The following is a 17,001-nucleotide window of genomic DNA, read 5'->3' as shown; positions in this document are numbered from 1 at the left end:
TGTGCATGCATAATAATCTAGAAAGTTCTAGCAGCTTGTAGAATTGTATGGATATTGCAAAGCCTATGTCGGTGATGGTGCAATGCATGATAAGTAGCTAGAAAGTTCAAGCAGTACCAAAGTCGGCAAACCTCACACTATAAATATGTGAGGTGCTAAGCTATGTAACCAACCAATCAAGAAGAAAGAAGCCAAGAAGCAAGCAAGTAGGCAACCAAGTGAGAGTGAGAAGAGTAGTCTTGTGAGGAGTGTGAGTGGTTTAGAGTGTGTCTCTAGAAAGTGAGTGAGTGTCATAGCTTCTAAGAGTGTCCTTGAAAGTGTGTGTTGTAATATTTTGTGAATGTAATACAAGTAATTTGTTTACTTGTGTTCTCTCCAACACTTGTGTTAGAGTTGTGTACTCTAAGTTTTTCCCCAACATAGCCAGCAAACAAAGCCACATTGCCATAATTACTAGTTTACCCTTGATTTTCATACAAGTGGATGAGAGAAAGAGAGCACAAAACGGTAGAGCTGCGGGGCGGCGCGTGCTAAAGATTGGCCAGCTGCCGATACCCAATATAACCCAATGATCCACCTACCACTCGGGTAGCAATCGTGAAAATCGTACGGTTGAGGCATTAACTGCATAGTTTGTGGTAAGAAAAAGGTGACATTCATTTGGGTAAAGTGATTGGTGTGCTGATCTCTTAGTTCAATTGCTTTTGAGTAGAGATAACAAAGTTGTGTGGTGGTGCTTGGACCATGATAGTTCAATAATAGGGACGATGTTCGGTGCAAAAAAAAAACACAATATTAGGAGGAAGGGAAAGTTTTAGTCTAGGGGTAATTTTGTCTTCTAACATCAATTTTGGTTAAATTTATAAGAATTAAAAAAACTAGGATATATTTCAGTAAGTGTTCTTTAAAATGGCTATATTTCCAAATTTCCCATTTTAGATAGGATTCTTATCTACATAGCGACATGGCTTAAGTATTTATAGGAAAGAAATTAGAATTTTTAAAATAAAAAAAAATTCAAATGCAACGGTACGACGTCAACTAACGTGTCACATCCTGGCCCGGGACGGATCACTTCCCGGGCCCGCTCCACCACCGTAGCACGATATTGTCCGCTTTGGGCCCCGACCACGCCCTCACAGTTTTGTTTCTGGGAACTCACGAGTAACTTCCCAGTGGGTCACCCATCATGGGAGTGCTCACGCGCGCTACTCATTTAACTTCGGAGTTCCGATGGAACCCGAAGCCAATGAGCTCCCAAAAAGCCTCGTGCTAGGTAAGGTTGGGAATATACATTTAAAGATCACTCCCCTGAGCGATGTGGGATCTTACAATCCACCCCCCTTAGGGGCCCGATGTCCTCGTTGGCACACACACGGCCAGGGTTAGGCTCTGATACCAAATGTCACATCTCGGCCCGGGGCGGATCACTTCCCGGGCCCGCTCCACCACCGTAGCACGATATTGTCCGCTTTGGGCCCCGACCACGCCCTCACGGTTTTGTTTCTGGGAACTCATGAGCAACTTCCCAGTGGGTCACCCATCATGGGAGTACTCACGCGCGCTACTCGCTTAACTTCGGAGTTCCGATGGAAGCCAAAGCCAGTGAGCTCCCAAAAGGCATCATGCTAGGTAAGGATGGGAATATACATTTAAGGAACACTCCCCTGGGCGATGTGGGCCCGCTCCACCACCGTAACACGATATTGTTCGCTTTGGGCCCCGACCACGCCCTCACGGTTTTGTTTCTGGGAATTCACACGAGAACTTCCCAGTGGGTCACCCATCATGGGAATGCTCTCGCGAGAACTCACTTAACTTCGAAGTTCCGATGGAACCCGAAGCCAGTGAGCTCCCAAAAGGCCTCGTGCTAGGTAGGGATGGGAATACACATTTAAGGATCACTCCCATGGGCGATGTGGGATGTTACAATCCACCCCCCTTAGGGGCCCGACGTCCTCGTCGGCACACCACAGCCAGGGTTAGGCTCTGATACCAAATTGTCACATCCCCGCCCGGGCCCCCACCACATCCAGGGTCCGCTCCACCACCGTAGCACGATATTGTCCGCTTTGGGCCCCGACCACACCCTCACGGTTTTGTTTCTGGGAACTCACACGAGAACTTCCCAGTGGGTCACCCATCATGGGAATGCTCTCGCGCGAACTCACTTAACTTCGAAGTTCCGATGGAACCCGAAGCCAGTGAGCTCCCAAAAGGCCTCGTGCTAGGTAGGGATGGGAATACACATTTAAGGATCACTCCCCTGGGCGATGTGGGATGTTACATTGGACATCTTTGATCATCTACGCTTGGGAGCAGGGAGGAGGGAAAAAAGGAAGATATCATGAGGGATGAGAAGGAGACATTGTGAGGGAGAAAGAGAAGGAAGAATAGGAAACGTTTTGGAGGATGAAAGAATATTAAAGATATTTGAATTCCTATACTTAATCCGATCATTAAGCATAAGATAATCCTATGAATAAATAAGGATTAAAAATCATCATAAATAAAAAAATAATAGTAATATATTAATTACTTAATTAGTCAATTTAGAGATAAATTTGGCAGGAGAATAAAAATAAGTTGATGTGTACAATGAGCCATTGGACCTAAGTCAATAATCAAGCAAAATTGGACCATATCTCATAAAGGCTCACAAAATTGGACTCGTATCAAATTTTCCCTTGTTATATTTCCCACAAATTATTAAATCCTAATTTATAAATTTATGAAATTGAAGAGAAACTTCCGAATCATAAAGGCAATTCAATTGATTAGAGTGATGTAGACTTCGATCAAAATAAGATATTTACTAATTTAAGTATATTGACTTGAAATTTGAAGATTTTGGTATTTCTCATGTATAATGATTTTTTTTTCTTTTGTACTTTTCAAGGCAAAATAAAGAGAAGAGCAGTCACAAAAAAATGACTAGACGCATTCGTATTACGGACTATCAGGTTTCATTGTTCATACTTACTATAATTTTATTGTGATCTTGTTTGAGATAAAAAAATATGACACCTATTAGAAAATATCTATCTGACTACTTAGAGCGTCAAAGAAAAAGAAAAGTTAAACAATTGACTCAATCTCAAAAATGAGCTATTGTTAGTTATTAGTATTATGGTTACTTTGTATCTTTCTTTACATTTAATAATATTTAGAAATAGGTGGTTAGTTAGTTTTAAAGTTTATTTCGATATTATTGTTCAATTTTTTTTAAGATGTCTTATAAGAAGGATCATTTTTATGAATTTCGCACAAGATCTCCGAAATCTCGAAGACGTTCCTATGTTGCGGCATACGATTTTCACGATCTGTAAGGAAAAAGGAAAACTAATGAAAATGACTTAAAAACTTTGAGTTTTAATGAGAATGACAAAATAAAAGGTAAAATGAATAGTACCAAATTTGATTTTTTAGTGTAAAAATATAATTTTTCATAAAATGAACAATATCGTTGGTTTTTCGTTAAAATTCCTTAAAGGAAAATTCAACAACCAAAGTAATGGTAGTTGTGCAGGCTTGTGGTTCAACACAACACGAACAGCTTTCTCACAGTACAAGTTGGGCATGTGGTTACCATGTGATGTAGACTCTGGCATTCTAAAGCTGTTGTCAGTCTTTATTTTGTATTGTTTGTTAATACCACTTGTGTAGTTCTTTCTTTTCTGCATGTACAAGTAAGCCTTCTCCGTAAGGATTTAAAATACTCCAATTCTATTTTTCAATTCAACAAATCAGTTTGTAAACTGTTTAATATATCAGATAGTGTTTTTCCTAAGGTACAAGGATTGTTTGTCCTTCTTATTTTTCATGTCCTTTCATATTTTTTTATTTTATGTGATAACGATTAAACCACGTTAATATTTTATATTATTTTTTATAAAAATAATAAGATAAAAATAAATAATAATATAAAATATTAACATAACTTAACCGTAACCTTACAAACAGGAGAGCATGAAAGAACTTGAAAAAAAAAGAGAACAGACCATCCTTGTCCTTTTCCAAGAAGCTTACTGACACTTCCAACAACCAAACTACATCTTCCTTTCTTGTGTAGATCATCTCACCCCTCAATCACTCTCTTCTCCGGCCCATCCCAATTCGTCTCTTGTTCGGTTTCTTCTAAAATTTTCGGTTTTGAAACTGTACCCAACCGTGTGTAAATTTTCTGTTCGGCTCACGGTTTCAGGGGTCCAGCATTCTTTTCCATCTCTGATGGCAAAACCAGGCTCAGTCAAAGTTGTTGAGGTTTGCAGGGTAGCTCCCAAACCAAGCTCGCTGCCGGACTCCGCCCACCCGAATGATGTGTCTCTTCCTCTAACATTCTTTGACCTCCGCTGGCTAAGGTTCCCACCGCCTCAATTCCTTTCCTTCTACAACATGCCTTCTTTCGACCCATCACACTTCTTCGATTCCATACTTCCGAAACTTAAAACCTCGCTTTCTGCCACCCTCCAACACTTTGTTCCTCTAGCAGGATACCTCACCTGGCCTCTAGATTCCCCCATGCCCCTTCTCAATTATGTCAAAGGCGACGCAATTTTGGTCACAATCGCCGAGTCTGATACTGATTTCCACCGTCTAATTTCAACCAACAACTTTGACATTGAAGCCAAAGAATACCATCCTCTTGTACCCCAATTGGCAGTGTCTCATGACAAAGCTGCTGTGCTGGCATTGCAAATAACCGTCTTTCCCAATGGCGGTTTTTCGATTGGATCAGCCATGCACAAGGCCGTCTTTGATGGCTTATCTGCTTTCTCGTTTTTCAAATTTTGGGGTCACTTATGCAAACATGGAGGAAGAGAAGGAGGAGGACCGCCACCCTTGCCAACTTACAACAGAAAGGTCATTAAGGACCCTGCCGGGCTCCAAGCAATCTTCTCAAACGAGTGGTTAAGACTTGGTGGTCCAAACAATAGAAGCTTAATGCTTTTGGAGGTTGGAGGTCCAGGAGACGGAATTCGAGGCACCTTCGAGTTCACACGAGCGAAAATCGAAATGTTAAGGCGGTCAGTGATGAGGACTATGATGGCAAAGAAGAAGGAACAAGCTGATCACTCAAAACTATTGCATTTGTCGACATATATGCTAACATGCGCCTATACATGGGTTTGCTTAGTCAGGGCTGAAGAGATCAAGACAGAGAAAGTAGTATTCATCCTTCACGTGGACTGCCGGTCGCGCTTAGACCCTCCTCTACCACCAACCTATTTCGGGAATTGCATCGCAGGACATGGAGTAGTTGTGAAAACAAAAGACCTACAGGGAGAAGATGGACTGTTAGTGGCCTTGAATGCAATCAGTGAAGTTATAAAAAGTCTGGACAAGACCCTTTTCGAGGGTGCAGAGACTTGGGTCTCAAGAATCTTGAATACACTACTGCAGCCTAGTACTGATAGAACAATTACCACCGCCGGTTCACCCCGGTTTGATTTTTACGATGCGGCGGATTTCGGATGGGGGAGACCGACGAAGCACGAGATAGTTTCGATAGATGGAACAGGGGCGATATCTTATCAAAAGAGCAAGAATGGCGATGGTGCAGTTGAGGTTGGGTTGGTTTTGGAAAAACGTTACATGGAGGCTTTTGCTTATCTATTTGCTGAAGGTTTTGAAGAAAAGTTAAGCCGAATGTAGTAGAGCATACTACAAAAGCTTTGTGTGTCGTGCTGTGATTTTTCTCGGTTTATTTTTTGTGATTTGTAGATTAATAAAAATGGTTTTCGATTTCATTTGTCATTAAAAAAAAAATTGAACAAACACTCTGAAGAAACACTGGTGCTGCTGGAGAAAAATCATTGAAATTATTAGCATACACGGTCAGACTTTGTTCTTGCTTCAATTGTCAAGTTTAAGAAACATCAACCCAAAAACAAAGAATTGCAGGGACACAAAAGGAGCATACTCTCAATTGAATTGTTTTGGTATGCATCATATTGTGATTTGCAATTAAGTAGAAACGGCTTCCGAGTTCATTTGGTATCAATTAAAATATAAAAAAAATAAATTGAACAAACACTCTGAAACATTGGTGCCAGAGAAAAAATAAAATTGGAATTATTAGCGTAAGGTTCTCTGAACGAAGCGCCACCCATTGGATAAGGATTGTCTGTGTATCACTTCTGGTGTCTTTTCGTGCTTTTTGTTTATATGATGACGGTTAATTCATGTCAACATTTTATATTACTATTATTTTTATCTTATTATCTTTATAAAAAAAAATATAAAATATTAACGTGATTTAACCGTGACCACACAAAACAAAAAGACACGGAAGGGCACTGACTTGGGATGGCAGACCATCCTTCTCCGCACCCATTACCCGAGTAGACGGATGTCCAATCACAAAAATGGTTGAACAAGGCTTTGCCACGTTGTTGAAACCATTGCCAGACAAAGAAGACGACGTATGAGGAGGCACCGAATTGGAATCCGAGACCGTCGTCTTTGTCATTGGCGGTGGAGCAAGAGGACCCGACCTGATTTAGACACCGAGCCATTAGCAGTGAACTCATGACGGTACTAAATAGAATAGTGAGCATTTAGTATAAAATAGTAGAAAGATTAAATTTTTAAACCAAATTTATAAACCAAATGATATATTATCAATAGAAAATAAACACGGTAATCAACACTTGACTAATAATCTAATCATCAACAGCCACATTCTTTGATTTACAAAATTTGATTTAAAATTGTGGTCTTCCTTAGAGCATTTCTAAAGGAAATGTCAAATAAAATATGTCTAAATTTTATTTGATGGCTGATCTGGCAAATTGAATACAAGTGCTAAATTCTTTTCTTTTTCAATAATTGTGTTAAATATTTATTTTATTATTTTATTGGGCCTAGAGTTACGTTAACTATTAAAAAATAATCAAAATTAATTGTAGTTTTTATTCTATTTGTTATTAATGGGATCTATGTATTAAAAAAATTCAATTAAATATATTTGACTTCTTGTTTGCTGTCAAAAGAGGTAGCTAGAAAGTAAGGAATCAAATGACTCACATGTCATATCATATATAGCATATCCATTGAAGAACACCTAAATGTCTTTTAATCCTATTTGGCATATTTGACATCTCCTTTGGAAATAGTCTTAGCATTACCCTCTGATAGGCCTGGTAATTCCTGACATGACCCGATAACCCGACAAGACACGACACGAAATTAAAAGGTGTTCGGGTTGACACGATAACGAATCGGGTCGTTATCAGGTAATCCGATAAACACCTGTTAAGATAACGGTTTGGTTCGGGTATACAAGTAGGTAACACGATACACGATAAGCAAAATATTAATTTTATAACCCAAAAAAAAATACTATAATTATATATATATAACAATTTTATACCCCTAAAAACTATAATAATTATATATATAATTAAATATTCAAAATTAATGACCATTAGATCGGCTTAAATATATATATATCATTCAATTTCTTAAGTGTTATATGAACAAAATAAATAAATTTAAATCTACTTAATAAATAAATATATATACCATTGAACTTGATATGATACGAATTCTACAAAACTAATTTCAATGATCCAACCATCAAACTTGTTTGTATATGCTTCGATATTGCATCAGCAAAAAACAAAAATTCATAGATTAAGTAACGAGACAAAACTTTTAGACGGTTATCAACGAAAAATCACAATTTAACGGTTATTTTAACTCTGATTTTGATGATTTTTTATAGCTACACTCATTGACCATATATGAATACTATGAATGAACTCAATCTTCAATTTAAAATATTTACACTAATGGATACCACAAAATTTTATGTTATACTTAATGAAAATTTGAATAAACTCTTCAGTATTAGTTAATCTATTGTTTTGATGGGATACACATTCTACGAAACTAGTTTCAACGATCCAACTGTCAAACATGTTTGTATATACTTTGAGATCGCATACACCAAAAATTGAAAAAAATAAACATTCAGAGATCAAATAACGGGACAAAACTTTTCGACAGTTATAAATGAAAAATCATAATTTAACGGTTATTTTAACTCCGATTTTGATGATTTTTTACAGCTACACTTCTTGATCCTAATGAATATAATGAATGAATTCGATCTTCAATTTAAAATATTGACACTAGTGGATACCACAAAATCTTATGTTATATTTAATAAAAGTATAAATAAACTCTAAGTGTTAGTGAATCTATCGTTTTGATGAGATATGCATTCTATGAAACTAATTTCAATGATCCAACCGCCAAACTTGTTTATGTATGCTTCAAGATCGCATACGCTAAAAATCACAAAAAATAAACATTCAGAGATCAAGTAACAGGACAAAACTTTTCGACGGTTATCAACGAAAAATCACAATTTAACGATTATTTTAACTCCGATTTTGATGATTTTCTACAGCTACACTTCTTGACCCTATACGTATACAATGAATGAACTCGATCTTCAATTTAAAATATTTACACTAGTGGATACCACAAAATCTTATGTTATACTTAATGAAAGTATGAATATTCTTAAGTGTTAGTGAATCTATTGTTTTGATGGGATATGCATTCTACAAAACTAGTTTCAACGATCCAACCGTCAAACATGTTTGTATATACTTCGAGATCGCATATGCCAAAAATTGCAAAAAACAAACATTCAAAGATCAAGTAACAGAAAAATACTTTTCGACGGTTATCAACAAAAAATCACGATTTAACGGTTATTTTAACACCGATTTTGATGATTTTTTACAGATACACTTCTTGACCCTATATGAATACAATGAATGAACTTGGTCTTTAATTAAAAATATATACACTAGTAGATACCACAAAATTTTATGTTATACTTAATGAAAGTATAAATAAACTTTAAGTGTTAGTGAATCTATCATTTTGATGGGATACGCATTCTACGAAACTAATTTCAACGATCCAACCGTCAAGCTTGTTTGTATATGTTTCAAGATCGCATACGCCAAAAATCGTAAAAAACAAACATTCAAAGATCAAGTAACGGGACAAAACTTTTCGATGGTTATCAACTAAAAATCACGATTTAACGGTTATTTTAACTCCGATTTTGATGATTTTTTACAGCTACACTCTTTGACCCTATGTGAATACAATGAATGAATTCGATCTTCAATTTAAAATATTTACACTAGTGATGATTGATGAAAATTGAGGATTTTGTAAAAGGAATAACATGCAAGCTTTGAGTTCTAGTGGCAAGGTTTAAACTTTTAAGAAAGGTTTCACAACCTTGAAAACAAAAACTCTTTCATTTTGCATATCCTTGCACATTTAATATTTTGTAATAGACTAGTAGTGTATGGATGTTTGTTTGTTATGCTCTTATTTTCCAGTGTAGATGTAGTACTTAAACAACAAATGTGTTTTAATGTTTTGAGTAATATTTATGTAGCAATGTGTGGTATGTGCAAATTTAAGAAAAAAAATATTTTCTTAACGGGTCTGGTGGGTAAAGTGACCCGACCTGTTAAGGACCCGTTAAGATAATGGATGTAACACGACTCGTTAAGATAACAGGTGTTACACGACACGACAGACATGACACGTTTGCCAGGCCCTACCCTTTGAGCATAATATTTCAAAAAATGAAAATATACTATTATTATATATTTATATCATCATTTGTATGTTTTTCTAACAGATGTGAGACTCATGTGTTGGTAAGCCACACCTGTGGGGGTGGGCATAATTTGGATTGGTTCGGTGCAATTTTGCGTAAAACCGAAACTATTTTGGTTTGCTTTGATTCGGTTTTAAATGATTTTAGTTTCAGTATCAAATTTGCAAAGTAAATGTTTTAGCCATTAATACAATCCAAAGGGATTCAAATTGCCACTAAAATCCAAATAATATTCCAAACTGTACACCAGTTTAAACCAGAGCCGTCGTGATTCAGCGGCTTCACTGCAATCTCAAAGGGATTCATAATCTGGAAAAGTTCTAAACAAAAACTACAAAAGCAACAATAATTACATGACTTTACAGAGTTTTCTTCACTATGCGGAAGAGCATAAGGCCGGTGGACATATGTGTAAAGCTCTAGTGAATGACAATGAGTGTTAGTTGATATTACTTGGATGACAACTTTATTCTCGAGTTATTTGTAATACAAGTGGTATAGTTAATCTTTAATTCATGAGGACTACGGAGTCTTAACTCGATGCAACTAACTTAAAGAAATCCTGATAAGGATTGAATGCAAAGATATTGAATCATGATAGGACTCATTCAGTATTAAGATGATAAGGATATATAAATGTTAATAGGCTGGTTGTGTAACCCTGTCAGTATATATATGAAGTTATAGTCTCTGCTCCCATATGTGAAAAAACCCTAAGTATTACTGAGACCTATTCATACAGTAAGGGAGCTATTGAGTGGTGGGAGTAGAAGACTGACTTGCATATCATCCATGGCGTCGAATACAAGTTGGTGTTCTTGTGATAAATTTATGTTATGTGCGGTATTATACTCGGCATGAATTGAATGTATTGTAATCGTAGTACCTAGTGGATATAGTTATGACTAGTGAGTTTCATTGAACTGCTTACAATATGGTACCACTTACATATAAGTACTCGAACAAGAAAAACAGCAAGCAATACTAATTCGAGGGTCGGAGCTGCAAGCCTGGAACAACCAGATCAAATCCAGAAAAAATCCCAAGGACCAAATTAAAAGCTCCGCAAATATAAAAACCATAGAAAAAACCCTTTTAAGTTTTGCGGTGCGGTTTCATATGTTCAAAACCGAAATTAAACCTTTTTTCAAACTCTGGTTGGTTTCAAACTGAAATCGTTTCAAAATGGCAAAACCGAATCGTTCAAGGTCTAATTTTGTTCATATTTCAGTTTCGGTTTTTGGTTCCAAGTGTCGATCCCTACGCACCTCTGTTAGACCATCTCTAACCGTTGGAATAAAAATTTAAGTTTTAATCTAGAAACAGTTTTTCTGCTCCAACTCTTTTGGCTTAAAATTTTAGCCCTATATTATTAAAGAATAAATTTAGGCTATTTTTTTTAAAATTAACTTTAAAAAAAATATGTAGACTATCATAAATTAATTTTATAAATATGGGGGAGATCGACGAAGCAAGAGATAGACTATCATAAATTAATTTTATGAATATGGGGGAGATCGACGAAGCAAGAGATAGACTATCATAAATTAATTTTATGAATATGGGGGAGATCGACGAAGCAAGAGATAGTTTCGATAGATGGAACAGGGACGATATCTTATCAAAAGAGCAAGAATGGCGATGGTGCAGTTGAGGTTGGGTTGGTTTTGGAAAAACGTTATATGGAGGCTTTTGCTTATCTATTTGCTGAAGGTCTTGAAGAAGAGTTAAGCCGTATGTAGTAGCATACTACTAAAGCTTTGTGTGTGAGATTTTTCTCGGTTTATTTTGTATCTCGTACTGATTTTTCTCGGTTTATTTTGTGTTCCGTACTGTGATTTGCAGATTAATAAAAATGGTTTTCGATTTCATTTGTCATAAGAAAAATGAAGAAACACTGGTGCTGGAGAAAAAATCATTGAAATTATTAGCATACACGGTCAGACCTTGTTCTTGCTTCAAATCTCAAGTTTAAAAAACATCAACCCAATAACAAACAATCACAAAACAAAACACAGGGACACAAAAGGAGCATACTCTCAGTTGAATTGTTTTTGTATGCGTTGTATTGTGATTTGCAATTAAGTAGAAATGGCTTCCGATTTCATTTGGCATAAAAATAAAAATAAAAAATTAACAAACAAATATAATTGAAATTATTAGCGTAATGTTCAATGAACAATAAGCGATTACATGATCAGACCTTGTTCTTGCTTCAAATGGCAAGTTTAAGTAAAAGATCAACCCAAAAAAAAAAAAATAGAATCACAAAACAAAAACAGGAACACAAAATTTGGGAGGAATCAGACGGATGAGATCTCCCATCACCTTAGCTTCTTTTGTTGGCTCCAACTGCATCCTTGACGGAGTCAGCTGCTCCCTGTGCCTTCTCCATCATTTGCTGACCAGCCTGCAAAAACATACATGCAATTACAACATGCATATGCAACGCATAATAAGTGTAGACGACGATTCTTTATTAAATGACGGATTATTGATACAGTACCATTAAGACGTTGATATCATTGCACATAACATGTCAATAATATAGCGCATTGACATGTTATTGGTACAAAATTATTCCTTGGCAAAGAACGGATGTAATGTACGTAGAATTAACAAAAGGAACAAGAAGTTCAAACCCCTTGGGCAGATTCCTTGGCAGATTGGGCAGCATTGCTCATTTGGTCCATCATGCCACTGGCCTTTTCCTGTATATTAAAATTGCAAAAGCACATGATCATCTACCATCAAAACGACCAACAAACTTTTAACCAAAGTGCTTTTCTAGACAGCTGCTTTTAGACTCACCTGAGCTTGGCCCTTGGCCTGGCCAGCTTGTTGGCTCATGTTCTGGGATTGGTTCATCTTGATAAAGTATAATTCTCTTTCTACACAAATACACACAAGAAAATATGAGGCAGCTGAAAAATGCTTACAACTTCCTTATGATGATGAAATGTTGAGGTTAGTGAGGGGGATTTTATAGCTTTTTCAGCTCCATTCATTGCTCGACACATGTTGAGCAAAGTTTAGACTCAAGCCTAAAGACCAGGGCCGCTTTTGATTAGGGTTTGAGTCATTCTCTCATGAAAAAGCTAATTAGTTACGAATTTAGAGAGGGTTGTTTGCAGACAGGCTAAATTATGGCCTAATTTATCGACTTTGAACTTAAATTTAGGCAGCTTACAGAGTAAAAATAAAATGTCAAATTTCCATATGCACAGTTTAATTACTCATGGCAAAAACAAGAGAGTAGGCCACTTCAAGTTAGTTAAGTTAGTTTAATTCTATGTCTTATGCTTAGTTTAATTCTATGTCTTAGGCTCCATTCTCTCCTATACTAAAATACAAACAAGCATCTTCACCAAAAACAAAAAATACAAACAAGCATGAGAGTACGGTATTGTCTATTCATATACTGCACGAAACTCTTATTTGTACTTCTCAGCTGTTTCACTCTCGTTTTTCGCTTGTTGAAGTATATCTCTAGCACCGGAAATCTTATGAAATTAAATCTCTTTTAATATTTGAATGATTTTGATTCTAATTGTATCAAAGACTTTTTATAACTCAATAATTATCGAATTGTACAAATGATTAAGTTAAAATAATAATAACGTGAGTAGTAATAATCCACTAAGTCTTTGAAACTTTGACAGTACCCTCTCCAACGTGCGAGAGAGATAAAGGTGTGATGAGACGTGGATGTTTCCTCATTGCCCAATAATGTAGGAGTCACTAAACTAACAATATGTTGATAGAGTGTGTTTCTCATGCTGCGGAGCTTTAATTATGATACAAGACTAAACAATCAATAAAAAATGGATGGATAAGATAAGAGTAGAAACTTATTATATTAGGTTCATAAAGAATAACAATATTGATATAAAAAAGTGAGAGGGATTACATCTAGACCTAATAATTTTGTACTTGACCACATGTTAAGAATCCATTAATAACAAGATTTTAACAAATTTCCTCATAGTAACCTGATAAAAATATATATTTTATAAGTGATGAGTAAAAATACACTCACCGTAAAATACAATTAAACAAATTGATTTGATTGTAAGTGGGGGTTTGTTTTCTTGCTTTTTGTGCCAGATGACAATATTTATGGTGGAAGAAAAATTAATATAATATAGGTTGGGGGGTTCAATTTCATATGCCCCATAAGAGCAACTCCATCCATGTGGGTTGCTCGGGGGACAGTGGAGAAGAAGGGGCCGAAGGCTCGGTGGGAGTCCGAGCGAAGGGGGGGTGGGGAGTCGACGGGCCTGTGGCCTGAGGGCTTTGCAATTTTTTATTTTTTTTGTGTCAGAGAGAGAGAGAGAGGGGGACCAGAGCTTTTGCAATTTTTTATTATTTAAACAAACAAAAAAACTATTATTTTAATTGCTTATTGTCAGGGGGAGGGTTCCAAGGGTGGAGATGTAAATGACAATTACTGTTCATTAATGGTAGTTACTATTCATTTAAGGCAGTTACTGTTCAATAGGGTGGATTGAATAGTGGATTGTCAGGGGGGAGGGCTCCATGGGTGGAGTTGCTCTAAGAGCAAGTCCACCACTGTATTTGGCCCGATAGACAAGTGACAGAAATGAGGCAATAGCCCCAGCAATCAGCTCCAGCCCATGCGGGCAATGGGGCTCGGGGGAGGCCCGTTGGACAGGCCAAACACAAATCCACAGCCCGAGAGCCTAAGGCCCAAGTGATGAATGGCTGACGTCAAGGTGACGTCAACCACAATATAAAATTAATAAAAATAAAAAATATTAATAAAAATTTAAAAAATGTAAAAAAGTAATAAAAACTAAAAAAAATTAAAAAAAGTAAAAAATTAAAAAAAAATTAAAAAAAAAATTTTAATTTTTCTATAAATATGTTATCATTATCTTCCAACTTACACCATAATTTTATATTTTCTCAAATACTTTGAGTTGTAATTTCTTATTTAATGACACGTGGTACAACAAGACTGATTAAAAATCATATCCGAAATTACAAATAAAATTATTTTGTATTATTTTATAAAATAAAAAATACTAATATTTTATTGTCTATTGCCATGGCTATTCAGTGTAGGGATAGAGATGCAAAAGGCAATTACTGTTCATTGGAGGCTATTCAATAGTGACTTGCCCTAGGGAGCCTTTGCAACGGTGGAGTTGCTCTAAGAACAATATTTAGACGTCCCCAAAAAGTAAGCAAAATAGTGGCAGTCATTTTCTTTTTTTTTCGATCAAAGCAGTAGAAATATTACCGTAACACACTAAAATTTACAACGGGTGAGGTTCAATTACAAGAAAAGTCCAAAAAAAAATATGGACCCCCAAAACAAAGCCCAAACCAAAAGTTTGAGCCCAAAAAGCAAAAGAAACAGAAAACCCTAGATTCCCTGCGACCACCTTTGATGCATCACCGGAAAACATTCGTTCAACATAAAATCCAGCCAAACAATTCCACAAAAATGATGGAATGACAACATCAACAACCTTCATAAAGCATCATAGATGATAGATCAATAGCAAACCAAAGGAAGCTGGTGAGAGAACTCATCAGCAACAAAGTCACTAATGGCAACAAAGCCGTCAAAGACAAATCCATGGGAGGTGGTGGTGTAAACACCCAAGCTGAAGCAAAACACACTTCCCAATCCGTGAGAGGTTGTGGTGTGATCACTTGCACCGGAACTCTATGCACATCCCGTGATAATCGCGTCAAAACGCATTTAAGTTAAGTAGCTACAAATCCGAAATCAAATGGGTTTAAGGAAAGCCAAGGAGGTGGAGGATGGGAAAATTGGTTAAAAGAAATTGGAATTGATGGCATAGGATTTGGAAAATTAAAGCACAAATTGGTGATGATCAGCGGAAAGATTGCAAGGAGAACTAAACTCGAGAGCCACCGACCCAAGGCTTGGCAAGGACCGGCGGCGAAAGAGATGAAGTCTAAAGAAAGCTCAGCACATAGACTAAAAAGGCTCTCACGGGGGTGGAGAGAAAGACTCTCATAGTGGGAGAGAAAGACTCTATCAGTGGCAGTCATTTTCTTGAGTTGCATATGACAGAGAGAGAATTCAAAGACAGTACTAGAAACTGGATCCTCTTATGTTTTGGTGGTATATGATTTTTAATCTGTTATTAACAGCATTATATATGAACGGCACGGAACCAAGTTATGTTGTTCATAATTTTTTTTTTGTTTTGTGGTGGTGCTATACACGCAATCATTTTCACCTTATATATATATATATATTTTTTTTTTAATTTTTAGTTTTCTGATCGAAAAAATTGAAGAAGATCAAGGGGCAAAAATTAACAAGGATGTGTGGGAGGTAAAAAAAGAGTATGAATAACACTACCCTTCTTTTAATACAAGGACGGTATTCGATCGGGATGACTTCAGAAATGGTTCAGCGAAATTACACAATGAGTTAGTAATGTTACAAATTCATTCATCTGAGTCAAACTTAATACTTCTTATTTATAAATGTCCCATTTAATTGTAGTGATATTAGACTTGTTTGGAAGTGCTTATGTAATGACTGAAACCATTTTTGAAGAAATTTCTTTTGGAACCAATTCTTAGCAAAAAAGTAAGCGAATTCTGAAAAACATTTGAAGTATTTTCTACATGCAAAAAACACATAAATGGTACTTCTTGTATAAAACACTTCAAATGTTTTTAGAATAAAAAAAATCGTTTTAAAAATACTTCTAAACGAGCCCACATTTTGCACTATAACCTGAGTAAAAATATAATATAGTGGGTGGGATTTAGATAACCTTCCATTGGCCGATAAACTTCGAATATTTATTTTGTACGTTTTATGTAGCAACTCAATGAAGTTATTTATAAAGAGTAATGTTAGGGAGACTAAATTTGTAAACTAAATGATGTGTCACCAATAGGATTAAATACGTTTATCAACGTTTAAGTAATCAACCAATCATCAACTTTCATGTCATTTTAGTTTTTAAAATTTTGTCTTCAAATTTAATCTTCCTGACATTACCCATTTACAAATAGTTCATCTAACAACAATAATTGAACAAAATATGAACAACGTGGTTAAGAAAAAAGAATAATTGAATATAAAAATCAGTTAGGCCAGTTGGCTTAATCCCTCTACTTCTCATAACTTAGCTCATGTGATTTTTGCTATATATAACAAATTTTGAGAAATCTCATGCGCTGACATAGTGTATCCATATCTTTGCATTTGAGTTTTGATTTTCTCTAAAATAATTTAATTAGAATATCATTTTATAATACAAAGGTGACAAAATTTAAAAAAAAAAATCATCTCCTTTGTCCTCTCCTCCTCTTTC

General features: G+C 35.9%; 2 protein-coding genes across 2 annotated transcripts; one reads left to right on the top strand and one right to left on the bottom strand.

Annotated features, from left to right (window-relative positions):
- The first annotated feature begins 3,886 nt into the window (after positions 1-3,886).
- LOC126583004 (phenolic glucoside malonyltransferase 2-like) lies at positions 3,887-5,750 on the top strand. Its single transcript, XM_050247296.1, has one exon. The coding sequence runs from the start codon at positions 4,231-4,233 to the stop codon at positions 5,653-5,655; it is 1,425 nt and encodes a 474-aa protein (XP_050103253.1). The 5' UTR covers positions 3,887-4,230; the 3' UTR covers positions 5,656-5,750.
- A 6,047-nt stretch (positions 5,751-11,797) lies between these two features.
- Positions 11,798-12,634, bottom strand: LOC126583003 (stress-induced protein KIN2-like). Its single transcript, XM_050247295.1, has 3 exons — positions 12,476-12,634; positions 12,307-12,375; positions 11,798-12,074 (listed from the first exon to the last, which is right to left on the bottom strand). Exons 1-3 carry the CDS (start codon positions 12,530-12,532, stop codon positions 11,994-11,996), a joined length of 207 nt encoding a protein of 68 aa, XP_050103252.1. The 5' UTR covers positions 12,533-12,634; the 3' UTR covers positions 11,798-11,993.
- Between the last annotated feature and the right edge of the window lie 4,367 nt (positions 12,635-17,001).

This window comes from Malus sylvestris, chromosome 9 (assembly GCF_916048215.2).
Source record: "Malus sylvestris chromosome 9, drMalSylv7.2, whole genome shotgun sequence".
NCBI lineage: Eukaryota > Viridiplantae > Streptophyta > Magnoliopsida > Rosales > Rosaceae > Malus > Malus sylvestris.
The sequence above is the reverse complement of the archived record's forward strand: the minus strand, read 5'-3'. Positions and strand labels throughout refer to the sequence as shown.

What these genes read in the sequence shown, in the direction of transcription:
- LOC126583004 (XM_050247296.1), top strand. Translation starts at nt 4,231, where the DNA reads ATGGCAAAACCAGGCTCAGTCAAAGTTGTTGAGGTTTGCAGGGTAGCT.
- LOC126583003 (XM_050247295.1), bottom strand. Translation starts at nt 12,532, where the DNA reads ATGAACCAATCCCAGAACATGAGCCAACAAGCTGGCCAGGCCAAGGGC. An exon ending in AGGCCAAGGGCCAAGCTCAG is followed by an intron (nt 12,376 to 12,475) that starts GTGAGTCTAAAA and finishes TTTAATATACAG; the next exon opens with GAAAAGGCCAGTGGCATGAT. An exon ending in CCAAGGAATCTGCCCAAGGG is followed by an intron (nt 12,075 to 12,306) that starts GTTTGAACTTCT and finishes ATGTTTTTGCAG; the next exon opens with GCTGGTCAGCAAATGATGGA.